At 46.7% G+C, this 17,637-nt stretch overlaps 2 protein-coding genes across 6 annotated transcripts in view; one reads left to right on the top strand and one right to left on the bottom strand.

The window, feature by feature from the left end:
- Positions 1–289, bottom strand: part of ZC3H12B (zinc finger CCCH-type containing 12B) — a 38,326-nt gene extending 38,037 nt beyond the window's left edge. Inside the window, exon 1 of one of the 2 annotated variants that reach the window (XM_068157567.1) lies at positions 23–289. The gene's annotated coding sequence lies outside the window, so the exon portion shown is untranslated. The remainder of the gene's footprint in view (positions 1–22) is intronic. The other variant, XM_068157569.1, reaches the window with a different exon arrangement.
- Positions 75–17,302, top strand: ZC4H2 (zinc finger C4H2-type containing). 4 transcript variants are annotated; one of them, XM_068157577.1, is made up of 7 exons: positions 75–234; positions 1,364–1,481; positions 4,265–4,400; positions 7,612–7,783; positions 9,158–9,330; positions 10,622–10,784; positions 12,415–17,302. In XM_068157577.1, exons 4-7 carry the CDS (start codon positions 7,628–7,630, stop codon positions 12,526–12,528), a joined length of 606 nt encoding a protein of 201 aa, XP_068013678.1. In that variant the 5' UTR covers positions 75–234; positions 1,364–1,481; positions 4,265–4,400; positions 7,612–7,627; the 3' UTR covers positions 12,529–17,302. The 4 variants fall into 4 exon arrangements, with proteins under 4 accessions (XP_068013678.1, XP_068013676.1, XP_068013677.1 ...); XM_068157575.1 differs by lacking the exon at positions 75–234 and adding an exon at positions 586–673; XM_068157576.1 differs by lacking the exon at positions 75–234 and adding an exon at positions 586–876.
- The last annotated feature ends 335 nt before the right edge of the window (positions 17,303–17,637 follow it).

Raw genomic sequence — 17,637 nt, 5'->3', positions numbered from 1 at the left:
CTTCCCCCAGCTGGGGCCTCACCCGCTGTAGTCGCTGCAGATGCCGCCCGCGGCTCCCTGCGGGCTCTGGCAGCGGAGAAGCGACGGACGGCGGGGCTCGGCGCGGCCGCGGCACGGGCCCCACTCCAGCCGCTCCCGCCTCATGGAGGGGGAAGGGCAGGCCGGAGCGAGGGGAGAGGAGGAGAAGAGGGGGATGGTGGAGGAGCAAAGCCAGGGCGGAACGGGATGGGGAAGGTGCGGGAGGAGAAGGGGGGCGCTCAGCGCCGGCGGGGGCCCGGGGGCCGCTGCCTCCACCTCATCCCTGCCTGCGCCTTAGCCGGGCCAACGCCGCCGCCCGGGCGCCGTCGCCTAGCAACCGCGCCCGGCCCCCGCTGCTGCAGGCGCCCCGGCTGCCAGCGGCTCCCCGCGCGCTCCCGAGGGCAGCTCACGCGCAGCCTGCACGCGGCGGCGCGCGCCACCCTCTTGGCGCGGGGGGGCGGAGCGGGCGCGTTCCCGAGGGCGCCAGCGTGCGCACGTGCGCGGCCGGCCGCGGCTTCGGGAGCGCGCTCGGGCGCGGCGCCGCTGACCCCTTCCGGAGCGGGGACCGAGGGTCCTCTGGGCCGAGGCCGGTGTCTGTCTGACGGTGCGGGAACGGGCCCGGCGGGCGCTCGGGGCCAGGCGACAATGAGACAAGGCAGGCGGTCTCCCTTTGCTTTGTCCCCCCGTGGACACCAAACCCTACCTGGGGAGGACGGGGGGCGGTGGGGCAGGCGAATGGCAGGCAGCGCTGGGGACGGTACTGCGTGTTTCTGAACCGGCAGGTATGGGACAGGAAGATGGGGTAAAGGACATGGCCCAGCTCAGATCTATCTGGGCACGCCTTTGTAGTGGGCCAAGGTGAATAGCCTCAAGTACTTAAACTACTGGGCAGTCTTACAGAAAAGAAGTGCAAATAGTCCACGGGGTGAATAGACTAGACTAGAATAAAATTAGAATAGTACAGGAAAATAATATAGTAAGAATAGGAGTCTTCAGATGGAAGGGGCCTACTCTTGTAGGAAAAGTTAGCTGAAACTCGGAGCTAACAGCTTAATCTTGCCACACAAAAGCAATGGGTGAAGTATTTGAATCACAGAGTAGCCCACATTGGAAAGGGATCTTGGAAGATGGTCTGGTCCAACCTTTCCTGGGAAAGGGAGCCTAGGTGCTATTATCCAGCACCCTGCCCAATTGCACCTTAAAAACATCCAGTGGTGGAGACTTACCACATGCCTGGGGAGGTTGTTGACATGAGTGACTCTTCTCACTGTAAGGAATGTCGCCTTATATTGAGAGGAAGGCTCTTCTGATGCGAGGTATACCCATTGCTCCTTGTCTTCTCCAGGTACCTCCTTGTGAAGAGAGGCCCTCCATTCTCTCTGTTAAAACAACAACAGCCCAGGTGGATAAGTGAATTGAATTTTAGCAATGCAGGAGGTGGACTAGAAGATTCTCTTCCAGAGGTAAAGAAGAAAGGTGTTAGGAATTGTTCAACAGCTATTGTCTCTGTAACATTAAAAGCATGCCTAATTTCTACTGCATTACTTAAGGTCTTCCTAAATCCATCAAGTACACCATGAGTATCACACTTTGTGGCCACTTTGAAGTACTTCAAAATACGCAGATGTAGTATTTTCTGTCTTTTTTTATATATATATATGTAAGCAAGGAGATAAAAATAATTGCTGATGCTTATGGGTAAGCTCACTTCCTGTCTGAGAGCTTGTAAATATGTTAATAATGCTTCGTGGGTTCCTTTTTTTGGTCATTCAAAGCAGAGTAAAGTAGCAAACTGAACATCTGCATGTTCATTTTCTGCCCTTTGGCTTTTTAGCGTAGCCTGTAAAATCAGAAATGAAAACAGGGTAAGCATTGCAAATGTTGACTGGGATTCTCATCACTCTTGTTGGAAGAGACTTTCCTTCTCTTCCTCTCATATCCTCACCTTGCCTGCTCTCACTCCCTCAGTGTCTTAGCAACAAGATTCACTGGCCCACTCTAGCTAGATTGTCTCCTACCCCCTCAAATCAATTAGTTCATTTATTAAAGTCATGCACCAGAGAAGCCTGCCCCCTTTGAGCACGCAGCTCACTTAGGGCTCAGTCCTGCCCTCTTCAATTTTTAAGGCAGCAAGACCTTGAAATGGACTCAAATAAGACCACGATCAGCGTTTGTATGTCCTGTTATCATTACAAAAGCTATGAGACGATGAAGATGCTGCTGATGCCTGTCACCATTTTCCTCCATCTTCTTCCTTTAATTGGAGAACATGACATCATAGGGAAAAGCCCTTAAATAATGCAGAAAATAGCTAAACCAGTTCCCCATTCACAACTGCTGCTTACTCATTATCTGTTCAAGAAATACATCTGCAGTGCCAGCAAGACTGCATTTGCAAACACTCATTTGTGTAATGCAGATAAATCCACCACCAAAAGTAGATACTTTGTGTAAGCCATCTGAGTTTTTAACCCTTTTTAACTATTGAGTATAATTAGTGATAAACAGATTCTCAATGCTAATAATCTTTTGTCTGAGGGGGAATGTTTCATCCCTGCTGTCACTTGATGAAGCATTAGATGAGCCTCATCTGCTGACTCTCATGATGTCTGGTCTCTTTTTCTTCATTCTCTCTTCTTTCTTGCCTGATACTTAGGTAAATTATTTGGACCAGGAACCACCAGCTTTTGTCCTTGGATTTCTGCAGTGCTAGCTGTGAAGGAATCCTGCTCTATAGCTTAAGACTGTAGGCACTAACATGATAAAGTCCATGACAGGGATATCTCAGAGATACCAAGTACCTGCAACTCACATGGCCTCAGAGCAGACACTTCTACTCTCATAAAACAAAATATCTTTAAAACCCCCACAACAATAACACCCAACACTTTCTCAGATAGCAAATACCAGCTTATTAATGGCATGCAAAACAATAATCAAGCTGTTAGTCCTTGAGAGAATGTGGCTTGCTTCACATCCTGAATCAACCCAGCTCCTTCAGTGGCTACTCAAAAGCCACTGATGGATTTGTCTTTATTAGGGTTAAGATAGTAAGTGAAAGGCAGGATGTACAAAAATCCATTCAGCTCTTTCTCCTAACTGTGGCTGTGTAGAAATCTCATTTTGGGGCTGTTGACTCCAGCTGTTAGGAGCTTCCCTGCCTCAGGCTGAGGGCAAACCTCAGTCACAGCAGCTTGGCTCTGATGCCTGTTTTCTGGCTTTATACTTCTTCCAACTCCAGTACCCTCATCCTAGCCTGACCACAGCTTCAGTTTCCAGCTTTCTTGGGGGAAAAACAAAAACCCCAAACAAACAAAACCTCAAACAAAACCAAAAGAAAAAAACAACAACAAAACCCAAAACAACTAACAACAACCAAAAAAAAAACCCACCATAAAACCAACCAAACCAAACAAAACATGGGTAGAAAATCAGAGTGATTCCTGACACCTCGACTCCATTATACTGCACAAGTCTTCCACGCAGAATGCTGGGGACTGTGTTACTTGAAGAATTTCCAAAGTCAGTTTTTAGCTCAGAAACAGCCACTTTACATAGATTATGGGAGTTCAGTTAACCAAGATTGATGTTGGCCTCATAACTTGATGCAAATCTACATTACTTTGCAAGTGTGTGCAAAAATGTGGTCCCTGCTCCAAAACAGCACAAGGAACTAGAACAGTAGTAAAAGCACTTAGAGGAAACAGACTGCTGTAGAGAACAAGAGAACAGTAAAGAGCATATCAGAGAGCACAGATAAACCAAAGGGTGGAAATAAAGCAACCTGCTGATCTCTGCTTAATGAAAACTAATAATTTGTGCTATTTAAACACTGAACTTTTGAAATAAATGGGGGTCTGCTACTGAAGTCTGCTTTCATTCCAAATTTCCATTTACTTCACTAGGCATTAAAGGCATTTGAAAGATGACTAAAGCTATTCTTTTCAGGGGAAAATGAGCAGAGAGCTGCAGTGCCCTGGTTCTGATGTCATCCTTGAGTGCTGAAGGGTTTTTATGGCTGACCTGATTTCAGTCTTTTCCGCTGATCAGGGAAAGCTATAAAAAGGGCCAAACTGCACCTCCAGAGAGTTTCATCTCAAGGCATTAATTTCTGTGAACATAAGCCCTAACTCAAGCCATGCCATGTAAATATGGCCACGCTGTCTTGCATTCAGCTGTCAGCTCTTAGGATTTTCATTGTCTTCCTCTGCATTCTGTCCATTTCTATTTTTCACTTCCTTTTCAGAGCCCCAGAGGAGACACCCTTAAGTGTGGTCTGTGCTGAGTAGAGGTTAAGTGCTTCCAGTGCCTTCCACGTAACATTTTGTGTAGTAAGTTCCAGAATCATTGCCCTGTTCTCATCAGATTCACACTACTGACTGGTGAGTATCCACTATAGTTGCTAAGACTATGGTAATTCTACCTCTACCTGTACCTGTGGTACTCCTGTGGTATTTGTGGAAATTGATGTTTGCAGGATCTGAGTTGCCTACTGACTGCCCAGACCTTGTTCTAGTGTGCTGACCTTTCAGCCCAGCATGGCCATCAGAGCTGGGAAGCTCCAGGGTAAATGCTTGGGCATGCAGGTGAAGGATCCTAAATTTACACCATATCCTTTAGGACTGATCCTGGGAGAGACCTTCCAAAGTGTTGAGATATAACTGTTATCTTACTTGCAACACAGTGCTTAGTGTTTCACAGAAGCCAGAGAAAAGTAATTACTTGACCAAGGAAGAACTTAGAATCTATTCACTAGCCTCTGTGAAGTGCTCTGATATTCTTGTTTTAAATGTCCATAGAAGGACAAATGGTGACTTTTCCTCAACCCAACATTTTTATTGCCATTCTGCTTTGCCTTCTCCTACTTGCAAATGCTGTGGATAGTAGCAGAAATTAAAACATAATAATGAACAAAACCAAACCCTGAAGAACAAAACAGATCATTGAACTCCAGGGAGTCACATCACTCAGAGCAGTAGAAAACGTCATGGCTGCAGCAAACCCCCGTGTCAAAGTTTTGTAGTCAACATCGTGAGCTCCTCCAAGAGCCTCTTGGAGCATGACGTTAGAAAATGCAAAGCATCTCAAGAGGGAGCCTTCCGCTCTCCTCGCACTCCTAACAACCTTTGGCATAATGAGGTGTGACAAATTGATTTAAAATGTAGTTGCCGGAAGAATGGCAGGAGCGCTCTGCTCTGCCTTGTGGGTGCTGTAGTCTTTCTGCCGCCTGGCTGCCTCAGCAGCGTCGGGAAGCAGGACTCCAAGTCCCATAGCTCCCACCAGAGCCTTTACCGCACAGGCTCGGAGACCGTATGCTAGGAGGGGGTGACTACATTGTGTCTATTGTATGTTTTTTCCTTTTTTTTCCCCCTGGTATTTTGTACGTTGCACGGGGGATTTAAATCGGGAGTGAAAAGCATGGCAGATGAGCAGGAAATTATGTGCAAACTCGAGAGCATCAAGGAGATCAGGTATGTTTTGTGCCGCATCAGTTACACGAAGCAGCTTTTTCCTCGGGGGAGCGGAGGAGTTGCATCCATCTGAAAGTAGCTATTGTGCTAGGGAGGGAAAGAAAACCCGCGCTGGGCTTGATGATAAGAGACGAAAATGCGTTTTTCTAGGTAGGGAAGGAGCATCCTCTGCTGGGAGTCGCCGTTGGCAATGGTCTCGCATTTCCCGAGCATTAGCCCGGAGCTATAAGACGAGAAGGGAGAGCGCGGGGTGGGCAGGACGCAGCAGCCCCACGCAGCCGGGGCAGCGCTGGCGGGCCGCGGGTGGCTATTTTAAAGCCCTCTCAGTTGTCATCAGTCGAGGGGTTTGCCTCACTCAGTGCCCGGCGGGAGCCTTGACGGGCTGGGACAGGAAGGGGACGGTACGGAAAGCAGAGCATGACACCGACGTGCCCCCGATAGGGGTCCGAACAGCGCGCGGGTGGGCAGGGTGGGCCGAGGCCGGCGTGGGGCACAGGTTTGCCGGCGGGTCAGGGTCGGCTGTACGCTGGAGCTGTGGCCTGCGGGGAGTGGGGTGGCATTTGTGCGGGTGGCGAGCGGAGAACAGCCAGCGCTTAGCCGGCTTTGCCCTGCCTGCTCGCTGGCCCCCGAGGGGCCCCGCCGAGCTCTCCCTCATTCCTTCCCTCCCTGCCTCCCTCCTTCCTTCCCTACCTCCTTTCTTCCTTCCCTCATTCCCTCTCATCCTTCTATCCTTCCTTCCGTGCCTCCCTCCTAGTTCTCTCTGACCGCCACCCTGAACCGGGGTGGAGGCCGGGGGTTCAGGGTGTTAGGGGGATGATGGATGGAGACACCCTGGCCCGAGGCCTTTGCTGTTGTCCCCCTCCAGCAGCTGTCTCGCTGCTGCTACCTGCTTTGTGAACACCGGGGTGTTGTGTGCAGCGTCCTTCGCTATAGGCATCGAGGGGGGCTCCCAGCCAGCAAGGCAGGGTACGGTGTGTGCCCACCTCGGGGACGTGCCTTTCCGTAGCGTTGGCTTCAGGAGTTGATCTCCAGCAGAAAGCCTGAGCCGGCTACATGGAGTAGGAATCCCTGGTTTCTTGGTTTAAAGCAATCTGGATATTGCCTGATGCTAACAGGGAGAGTTCTAATTTCTGTGCACTGTTCTGCCCTAATGACAAAAGCTGGTCATTTGGGCTGAAACAATTCCCTGCAACTCAGTTTGGCAGAGCGTGGTGGCAGCTGGTGATTATAAGAGTGAGGAAACTGGTCTATTTCAGTTAGGTGAACACATACCATAAATGCAAGAGAGGAAACAGGGAGGAAACTGGGGCAAATACTCTGAGTTTCAGTAATCTAGGCTGCTGTTTACTGTTTTATTCAGTAGTGCACGTGGAAACCAGCATGGATCTGTTTGTACAGGGCATTAGATGATTGAAAAGGAAAGCTACATTCTTGCTTGTTTCACACAAGTAAGGCAAAGGGTGCTGGAACTCTGCATTACATGCCTGAAATGTGACATGGCAGCCTCTTGTCAGAAACATTTCATTGCTGACATATTGGTTACCATGTCCTACAGGAAAGGTAACTGAGACCTCTTCATTAACAGAACACTTTGTTCTGTTCAACAGCCTGGACAAGTGTTGAATCACAACAGCTTAAAACTGATGATTGAATCTCAGCACTCTCTGATGGTTAGAATTGAAGGGAGAGATAAGAACATTTTTGCTATGGAGTTATGGATGGGCACAAATGAAAACAGCAGAACGCAGGAATGGGGCAGAAACATGCATATACATGACAGACACCAAAGAACCAAGAGACTGCAGAGTTACTTCCAAGTGGGATGTTGATGGCTGGTGCCATTTGAGTTTTTACTGTGCTGATACACACAGCATTGCTCTGTTAATTTCATAATCCAGTCTAAGAATTCTCACAGCACTACAAACATCAGCAAAAGAGCTGGGATCAGAATTAATTTCTCTCATCATTCCTCATCCTTTCTCAGGTACATTTAGTCTCACCCTTGTCTCTTACTGCTATTACCTTCTTCCATCTATCCACATACAAAGTGACACCTTGCAAAACCACGTTGCAGCGACTTACTGTTGTCTTTCTGCACTTCTAATTTATCACTGGGATCCAGGAATAAGACTTTGCAGATGGAAAAAATAAAGGCAAGACTGAAAGCAGAATTTGAAGCCCTGGAATCTGAGGAGAGGCACCTGAAAGAATACAAGCAGGAAATGGACCTGCTGCTGCAGGAGAAGATGGCCCACGTGGAGGAGCTGCGACTGATCCATGCTGACATTAATGTGGTAGGCCATTGTCCAGCAGCAGGCAGCCTCAGCCTCAGTTGTGTACAATTCATTCCACAGGTTGTGGGATTGTGCACAGCAGTGAACTATCAGTGGTTCAATAGCCTGAGCTTTACAGCCCCAGCCTAGGATGCTACAACGAGTGCAAAACAAGTTTATCTCAGGATAATTGCCTTATCCCTGTCTGTTTTGGGCAGGGTATTCTGAAATGCTGGCATAGTAAGCAAGACAATAGATAACCAAGCCCATCATAGCTACAGGTTTGTGAGTATCCACAGTAATCTTGCCCTGGCAGTCTATAAGAGAACTCTTCTTCCTCTTAGTCTTTTCTCATTTAGCACCTGGAAGCAGAGAAACCTTGGCAGCTGGGTAGGACATTTGACTGGAGGTTTTGGGGGAAGAAATTTGTGTTTGTTAAGTTCTTAGAGCTGAGCTTCATCGCTGAGTGCAACCACCAAACATCAAATATCAGCCTGAAGGGAATTAATACAAATCAGATAGGAGCAACTTACAAACAAGGAAGATCAGCCAATTATGGTGAGATCTCCCAAATTTGGGGGCTAATTCCCCCAAATGTACGTGGGATATGTTCTGAAACCTGGAAGTTTGACATCATGCTATGGCACATGAATGACTGTACTGTGGTTTCTAGCTCTTAAGGTCACTGTGCTTTGTACCAGGAGTAAAAAGCTCCCACACTGTAAGCAAGTAGATACTATGTACTAGAAGTGCAGATTGCATTTATTTATCACTTGAAATATCTGTTCCCCTACCCAGCTGCATAACCTCTGCTTCTGTTTCATCCTCCCTTCTTCTTCCTGTCAGATTGTCTTTTTCTCTGCTGCTTTTCCCATTTACTGCAGAAGGAGAGGCAGGGCCCTTTCCTTAGCTTGTTTGCTAACTTCTAACCTTTGGTGTTCAGGTATCTTAGAAACACAGAAAATCAGTTTAGTCTACTTTATTTTTTAATGTCCCTTGAGAGCTTCCCAGAGCTCCTAACTTGCTGATTTATCTGCAACCTGTCAACCTGTTGGGTTTTTTTCAGTTGTTCTGAAGTTGCTCTGGCAGGGGGGGTTGGACTTGATGATCTTTCCAGGTCTCTTCCAGCCCTTAACATTCTGTGATTCTGTTACATAGGTCAAGTGCACCTTTTTTAAACAAAAAAGGCATCTCCTGTGTCAACTTTCAGTTGCTTCTTCCTTGCTCAGTTTTCATCCTTCCAGTGCCTTTAACTCTTTCTTTTGCTGGTGCATTGTCTTCAATCTCTCCCAAACCGAGCGTGAAAAATCTCTTTTTTTTCTGAAACAATCTCTTGCTCAATCAGAGCACTGTGAAAGGAACCCTGCTTTAAAAGCTTAACCCATCCTGTTTCAGATGGAGAATACTATCAAACAGTCTGAGAATGACCTCAACAAGCTCTTGGAGTCTACTCGTCGCCTGCACGAGGAGTACAAGCCCCTGAAGGAGCACGTAGATGCGCTGCGGATGACTCTGGGGTTGCAGAGGCTGCCAGATCTATGTGAGGAGGAAGAGAAACTGTCACTTGAGTAAGTCTCCAAAGCAAACATGATCTGGCTTTATACCTTCTTCTCTCAGTTTCACTGGCTATTCTTTGTCATTTTGCTTTTCCTGGTAGGTGGGAAAAGGACTTTTGAGAGGTAAGCAGGCACAGGCGAAGCTATCAAAAGAGGGATGTGGAGGCACGTGTGTTTGGTACCTCTTAGTCTGAATCTGTTGGAAGTTAATTTTAGAGTATTCCAAGCCTGAAAGCTCTACATGGGACATGCAAAAGTTCAAGGGTGGTTGGTTCTCTTTCTTGTGAAAATAGAAGTGTTTATGCTGCTTTTTCTAGCAACTTCCCGCTCCCTCAAAAATGTTTTTGATTCTTTGCTTGTTTAGCCAGCAGAGGGCTGGCTAAATACAAGAAAGGGATACAAGCCAAATAATCTTCAGTTGGTGTGTGCTGCTGCTAGTCAGAATTTTACCTTTTGCTGCAAGCACATGGCAGTGGCATTCAGACATATACCCATGGCTGCCAATGAGTAAGTTTACTCCAGATGTGGATAATAAATTACAGCATCAATTTTAGGGATAGCCTAGGTGGGGGAGGGTGACAGAATTAGCTACCATCCAAAGAAGTGTCCTCTGTTTAACAGAGCAGTTTTAAACATCACTTCAGAAGTGCTGTTTTCCATGTGAGAGTGGTGAAGCCCTGGAATGGGTTGTCCAGGGAGGTGGTTGAGGCCCCAGCCCGGGAGGTGTTTAAGCCCAGGCTGGATGAGGCTCTGGCCAGCCTGATCTAGTGTGGGGCGTCCCTGCCCATGGCAGGGTGAGTTGGAATTAGATGATCCTTGTGGTCCTTCCCAACCCTGACTGATTCTATGATTCTATGTAAAGCATCTTGAAAGTACAAAGAATGCACTAATCTATTGCACACAGAAGTTACTCATTTTGACAGAGGAAAATACACAAACTAAGCTTGACAGAGACAGAATGAAGCACCAAAGCTAAGTTTGACAGAGGTGCATTTAAAGCTGTTGAAAAGTAAATATATATAGTGTCTAATTTCTGTCCTCTTAGATGTATATCCACTTGTACATCAAGATACCTTAGAAGATACCAATCTGGAATTTGGCTGGGGTGCACAAATGCAGAGAAAAATACCAGTCCTATTTATGAACCACTCCAAGTGGTGTCTGAGTGTTGGCAATTTGGCTGGAGTGGAGCTGCGTGATAGGGAAATGGGATCAGTTCCATTTCAACACCAAATAGCCTTTACACACTGATAGAATATTCCAGCAAGTGGGTTTATTTTTAATTTGTTTTCCTTCTGTCTAGCTACTTTGAAAAGCAGAAGGCAGAATGGCAGACAGAACCACAGGAGCCTCCCATCCCAGAGTCTCTGGCTGCAGCTGCAGCAGCTGCCCAACAGCTGCAAGTGGCGAGGAAGCAAGATACCAGGCAGACAGCGACTTTCAGGCAACAGCCACCTCCAATGAAGGTCAGCAGATGGCACATGCTGGGTTTCCTTTTTTCCTCTTCTGTCATTGGAATGTTTCTATGCTTATAAACTTGATCAATGTTTATGAAAAGGAAAAATGATGTGTCCTGATGGTGACTTTCCTGCGGTGATTCAAGTCAAAAGCAACCCCAGTAGGCTGAGGTTGAGGACAAGGCCCTGTGTTATTCATCTCCTTTATGACTGAAGAGTCTCCAGCAGCAGAGATGTAGGCAATTCCCACTCCTTTTGTGTTTCAGGAGGGAGAAAGGTGTGTAAGAATAAAGAACACGCTGGGCAAAAGGAAAACTATTAGCTGGGAATTGGTCCCAAAGGGATTCATATTAAAAGCAATGCACATATTTTATGAGGGAGAGCAACTACCAGGAAAGGTGATGGACTCTGCACTTCTTGGGATCTTAAAGTCCAGGTTCAGATAAGGATTAATTTAACCTAACCACAGGCACTTGGGTGACAATTTTACTGGAGACTGGATGAGGCACTTGGTGCCATGGTTTAGTTGATAAGATGGTGTTGGGTGAGAGGTTGGACTTGATGATCTTGAAGGTCTTTTCCAACCTGGTCTGATCTATTCTATTCCTATTCTATTCTATTCTATTCTATTCTATTCTATTCTATTCTATTCTATTCTATTCTATTCTATTCTATTCTATTCTATTCTATTCTATTCTATTCTATTCCATTCCATTCCATTCCATTCCATTCCATTCCATTCCATTCCATTCCATTCCATTCCACCCTACCCTATCCTACCCTATCCTATCCTACCCTATCCTATCCTACCCTATCCTATCCTACCCTATCCTACCCTATCCTACCCTATCCTACCCTATCCTATCCTATCCTACCCTATCCTATCCTATCCTATCCTATCCTATCCTATCCTATCCTATCCTATCCTATTCTTCTGCAACCAGTAAAAAGAGCTAAGTAATTCCACAGGGGTATTCATTCCAGCTGAATTCCAAAGAGTCACTAAGGAGGCAAACTGATGTAGTTACTATCTGGAGGTAGTTAGGCCATTGAAACCCTTTCTGAAAGTAATATGCTTCAGCCAAATGGAAGTTAAAGGGCTTAGTATGTAGCAAAAAGGGCAGAGTTCTGTGTCTTGTGTTAAATAGGTGGAATCCATCTAGTCATGGGGCCTGTGTTGATAGGTTGGACTCGATGATCCTCGAGGTCTCTTCCAGCCTTAGTTATACTGTGATACTGTGATACTCACCCACTCCTGCCTCGACTTCTGTGACATCACAGCTGGTCTTCACTGTAACTTCTGTAACTCAGCAAGCTACTGCCCACCTAAACATCTTTAAAACATGTGCAACTTTTTCACACAGCATAGAATTGAATGCTAAAGTGATTGATACATGCCTGAACCATGTGTCAGCTGAACTGTAGTTGCAGGTCAGGGAGATGCTCTCACTGTCCGGTTGGCTCAGGCAAGTGAAAATCCAGAGACCTGGGTTTTATCACACTTAGCACTTTGAAGGCAGGAAGCCTTAGTGAATTTTTTGTTTTCCTGTACTGTATGTGGAATGTGATGCTGAATGTGATGCTCAACCCCCACCCCCCGTGTCAGTGTCTGTAATGAGGCTGCAATGTCACTTTTCAGGCCTGCTTGTCGTGCCACCAACAAATCCACCGGAACGCGCCCATATGTCCGCTCTGCAAAGCAAAGAGCCGCTCCCGGAATCCCAAAAAGCCCAAGAGGAAACAGGACGAATGAGACCCCAGAAGACTGGCAAGCAAACACATCACCTCTTCCAGTAACTCTTCCAGAAGAACTGCAAACGTGGCCAGACTTTACTGAAGTGCAGACTCCAAGTAGGGCAGACCCCGTTGTTTTCTATTTAATGCGGTGTAAGCACAATGTTCCTGTTCTGTCTTAATTTCCTTCCAGCCCTTAGGATTTAGTTTTAGGAAAGTCTTAACTGGTGCTACAGTTTTAACATTTCAATCATTCCACCTTTTGGACTCCTAAACAAAGTAGAATTCTTATGCAAGCATCCTAAATGCCAGGCTGTTCCTCTTGGCCAAGCGTGCGCACCACAAACGCCCTTACATGCTCTCCTCAAAAGCAGATGTTGCTAAGTGGTTACTCAGCTTGCTGCTGTTAACAGCAGACTATCTGAAGTGCTGAAATAGCAGACTGACTGTTTCACTGAAGGACAATTTGTTTTCCAAATAGTATGACTGCATAGGTTTGGGTGTCCAGTAGAGCTCTTTTTTATACAGGAAATGTTCATGTTACGATGATCTTGAAGGTCTCTTCCAACCTGGTCTATTCTACTCTACTCTACTCTACTCTATTCTGTTCTATTCTGTCCTATTCTATTCTATTCTGAAAAAAAGAAAGTGGTTGTACAGGAAATCAGTGTGTTAAGGACTCAGGTACCTGAGTTATCATGTGCTGGAGTTTGGTTGTGCCATTCCCTCAAACTGGACTTAAAAGTTGGGAGGGGGAATCACATTGCTGGCTGTGTGTGAAGTTCTAGAACTGATGTCACTTGTGATGCTTTAACTTCTTACTGTGATGTTCTTTTCGGCTGTCAGGAGACTGGCTGACTTAACTACAAGGCTCAGATGAACTGTTTCAGTGGTCCTCCTTGGTTCTGTGGCCAGCTGTGTGGCTCTCTAGGACACATGCATGAAATATCCCAATCTCTATGCAGCATCAGCCATTCTGCACGACTTCTGTCCCTGGCTTGTACAGCCAAAAGTCTCCCTTGGCAGACACATCCTCTGCTGGAGCACAGGGAAGCTCAGTGACATGCACCAGCAACAGTGCCAGTTAAAGATTTTGTATTGCACCCCTGCCTAGCCTTGGTGTCATTGTCAAAACTTCCTATTTTTGTATCTTTTAATAGGTCATTTTCAAGGAAGCTTTATTGCAGCCCAGGTGGGGTTTTTTTTCCTTGCTCTTTTGGTGTGCCAAAAGAACCCTGACCAAAGGATCCTCCAGACCACTCTGTGTACCCTTTGTTTCACCTAATGTAGCAGCCAGCTCCTCCAGTGGGGACAATGGCAGTGGCACAGCTGCAGAATCAAGGCTTAAAGCTTATTTCTAATCCAACTTTTGTCACTGCCTTTGTTGTCTACACTGATCTCTAGTATTAAGTATTCTTTTCACTGAGTTCAGGAGGCAGGGACTGCCTGTTTACATTCTCTTCCCTTCAGCCCAGGTTTTCCTCTACTATTATGCTGAAGTGGTTACATTGAGAACTTTTCCTTGTTAAATGGGAAGAGCAGGGAAGCTCCAAGTCTCTGTCAGACCTCTGCCAAGTGCTGAGGGCTGTACAAATCCACGTGACCCAAGTTTGCTGGCCAGATCACATACATTGCCATTGATTTCCCAACTCCACCATAATGTACAGGAGTATTTCATTGAACACAGTCCTGTAATTCATGCCAAGTTCAGTTGGTTTTCTCCCATTTCAATATTTCATAGCCAAACAAACACCTGCTAAAGAGCAGAGGCAGCCTGTGCACCGCGTGCTCCCGAAAATCTGTGCAGGGTGGCTTCTGGTAGCTGAATTACTGGCATGCAGTCTCACTGAGATAGCAATAAGGGGGGTATCCATGCCCCAAAGGGCAGCAGAGTGCTAGCTCATTGCTGTACACATTTCCCAGCACAAGTAATGGAGCCTCCTTTTGGGTGTCAGAGTGGCCACGTGCTGCGTGCCCTGCTCGGTGCAATGTACGCCGAGCTAAAGAACTGCGTGCAGATGCCCCCAGAGAGAGCAGCATGCTGTGATGACATTCATCTAAGAAGCAGTGGCAATGGAGAGAGGGCAGATGGTCTGCCATGAAGGTGTATGAACAGGAGAGAATGGGAGAAACTTACCAGTTGAGCGATAGGTAGGGGTAGTCGTAGTTGCTCTCACTTCACTGTTACTTTGCCAGGCTCTTTTCTTTCTTGGGAGATCTTTAGAGCTCTAAACTGAGGGCTGCACTGTTTACTAACTTAGTATGGCAGGTTTGTAGTTCTGCTTTTTTAAAACTATCTTCTTGTGCCCTTGTGTTTACCAAGCTTTGGTTTTTTTTAACAAAGAGAATGCAAATATGACATGCTGTGTTTGTATCAGTGATGGATGAGCATTGGCAGGGCTGTTTCCACATCCTTCATGAAGTTCTGCCCTATGACTAGTGTGTGCTGCTGCTGAGAATGAGTCTGACAACCAGTCAGCAGTGTGCCCTGGCAGCCAAAAGGGCCAGCTGTGTCCTGGGGTGCATGGAGCTGGTTGAGGAGGATGATTGCCCCACTCTGCACTGCACTGTTGCAGCCCCACCTCAATATTTTGGACACCTGGAACTGGCTGCCCAGGAAAGTGGTGGAGTCACTGTGCATGGAGCTGTTAACAAAAACGTGTAGATGTGGCACTTCAGGACGTGGCTTAATGGCCATGGTGATGTCAGGTCAGTGGCTGGACTCAGTGATCTTGGAGGCTCTTTCCAACCCAAACAATTATATGATTCTCTGTAAGGACAACAAACTATTAGACTGTGTCCAGAGGAGGGCAAGAGTTAAGAGGAGTGGCTGAGGTCACTTGGTTTGTTCAGCTTGCAGAAGAGAAGGCTGAGGGGAGACCTCATCACAATCTACCACTTCCTGAAGGGTGACATTGGAGGGGGAAGCTGCTGATCTCCTTTCTCTAGTAGCCAGCCACCAGACATGATGAGATGCTGCATTAGGGGACCAGACATGAGGAAGTGGAATGATGCTGGTTCTTCTCTGGGTGGTTGGTTATGGCAACAGGCTCCCCAGAGAAGTGATCACAGCACCAAGCCTATCGAAGCTCCAGGAGTGTCTGGACAACACTCTTAAGTCATATGGTTTAGTTTAAGGTAGTCCTACAAGGAGCAGGGAGTTGAACTTGATAATCCTTATGGGTCCCTCCCATCTTGAGATACTTTGTGCTTCCTTTTCAAGGGCACACCACCTGTATTGTGTACTAAGGAATCCTGGGGGTGGAGGGAGAGAAGCAGTATCTTTCAGAGGGAGCCAGTATTCTTCTTTTGTCTCACAAATTAAGGAAGTTTAACTGAGAAGCTCTTCTGATGACAGCCCCAGGTTCTTTTTTCCTCCCAGGCTGCTTTCTCAAGAGACTAGAGGCATAATTATAAAATATTGATTTCTTGCTTTTCAGTCAGAGGAGGAAGCTGTCTGAAGTACACTTCGTACCACAAGTCTACTACATTTGTTGCTCTGTCAAGCAACAGTAGCCTCTTCCTTTGTCCCTAAGGCTCTTTGAGGATTCTTCTTCACTTGGCTTAAAGTCATTTAGGCTAAATTATTTTAATAGTTACAAAGAGACCTTGTCAAAGCTTACAGGTCAGGTTGAAGCCTGGTTCTGTTGTCCCATTTTCAAAGGGTATTCAAGCAACAACACAATCACTGGGTTTTCCTGTTATAGATGGTTTCCAGGGTCTCTTGCTGGTTCCTCACTTGCCTCAACAGGCAGTCCTGTTCTGCAACCAAGAACCCCACAAGCCTCTCCTCCTGCCTCCCTACCTTAAGCTCATGCGGAAAGGATGTGAGCACTTGGCTGCAGCTAAAGGCTTTGCCAGAGAAATCTTCATACACAAGCTGGGGTAGATCACTTGTTCAGACTGCAGTGCCAAGGACCCCACTGACTGCAGGGAAAACCTAAGTCAAACTTGAATACTTGCACTTCCTGAATGCAACTTTAGCTTTCCAAACAGGAGGCTGCCTGCCTGACCTCAGCAGTGGCTTCAAGTTAAAGGGGATCTAATGTCAAAGCAGCCCTTGATGTGTTGCTCCAAACAGCAGACTGTTGGGAGAAGTGAAGCCTTTACTAGCACTTTAAACGAACAGAAGTGCTCTCCTTTGTTTGGCAGCTTGCTGCTTCCTCCAACGTAGGTTTTCCTGTTGGGTGTCTTAGCAGTATCTGGTGTTTCCACTGGCTTCTGTGTTTGCAGTATTTCACTCCTTGTGCTCAGTAGGAGTAAGTGTGCTACCTGTTTAATTTGTCTGTACAGTCCTTTTTAATAAATGTTTGATTCATGTCACGCCTTCTCCCTGCAGAGTATTTCCACATCTGTTATTTGCTTGTGCTGCTGAGGAGCAGCCATCTGTCTCGTTTTTTGCAGGATGCAATTAGCCACACTTCTGTAGCACCTTTATAGAAACTTTATGGAGATAAATATAGGCAAAGAAATAGCTATTCTAATGAGCTTTAGCAAAGACAGCACTGCCAGCACAGGAGGTAACCTGCTGCATAGTAATGACAGTGCTTCTGAGGAATAACCTACTCCACAGGCACACCTGGATTCAGAGAATATCTGTCCCAGACCTCACAGAGCTGACTCAGAACCTGAGCTCTGAGTACTGTCTTCAAACACACACAGAGCATAACAACTGCCCTAATCCTCTTCTGCACCATGACAGCCATTCCAAGATAAAAGAAATGATTTTTACTTCTTTTCATCCTGTATTTTGTTTACTGCCTCTCTGAATTGTTCAGGCTTTGAATCTGCCTCCACTAATCTCTGCTCATCCAGCTGCTCTTTACAGTTGCTTGTGATTTTCACCAGGATGGTCACAGTCTCTTTAATTAGACTCTTCCAGTCTTCTGCACATTCAAGACAGTTCTGAGCGTGGTGCTCATGGTTCCGCCGTAGCCACTTGAGTTCTGCTGCTACCTTTGAGCGCTGTAACAGAAACGAAACTGCGATGCAAAACTCCTGGGAAGCCGCCTTGCACACAGCCCTTGTCCAGATCTGTCCCCAGCCCCACTTCGGGTCGCGCCTGGTTACCGAAACGCTGCCGAGACTGCTCTGCTGGTGTGCGGAACGGCGCCGGCGCGGCAGGAGC

This window comes from Melanerpes formicivorus, unplaced genomic scaffold (genome assembly GCF_026170545.1).
Source record: "Melanerpes formicivorus ecotype bairdi unplaced genomic scaffold, bMelFor1.0.p_v2 SCAF_37, whole genome shotgun sequence".
NCBI lineage: Eukaryota > Metazoa > Chordata > Aves > Piciformes > Picidae > Melanerpes > Melanerpes formicivorus.
This window is presented reverse-complemented; position numbering and strand designations above follow the sequence as displayed.

Excerpts from the sequence above, each read along its gene's own strand:
- ZC4H2 (XM_068157574.1), top strand. The coding sequence starts at position 5,437 with ATGGCAGATGAGCAGGAAATTATGTGCAAACTCGAGAGCATCAAGGAG. Across the intron at positions 7,784-9,157 it reads TCCATGCTGACATTAATGTG|ATGGAGAATACTATCAAACA; the intron begins GTAGGCCATTGT and ends ATCCTGTTTCAG. Across the intron at positions 10,785-12,414 it reads AACAGCCACCTCCAATGAAG|GCCTGCTTGTCGTGCCACCA; the intron begins GTCAGCAGATGG and ends GTCACTTTTCAG.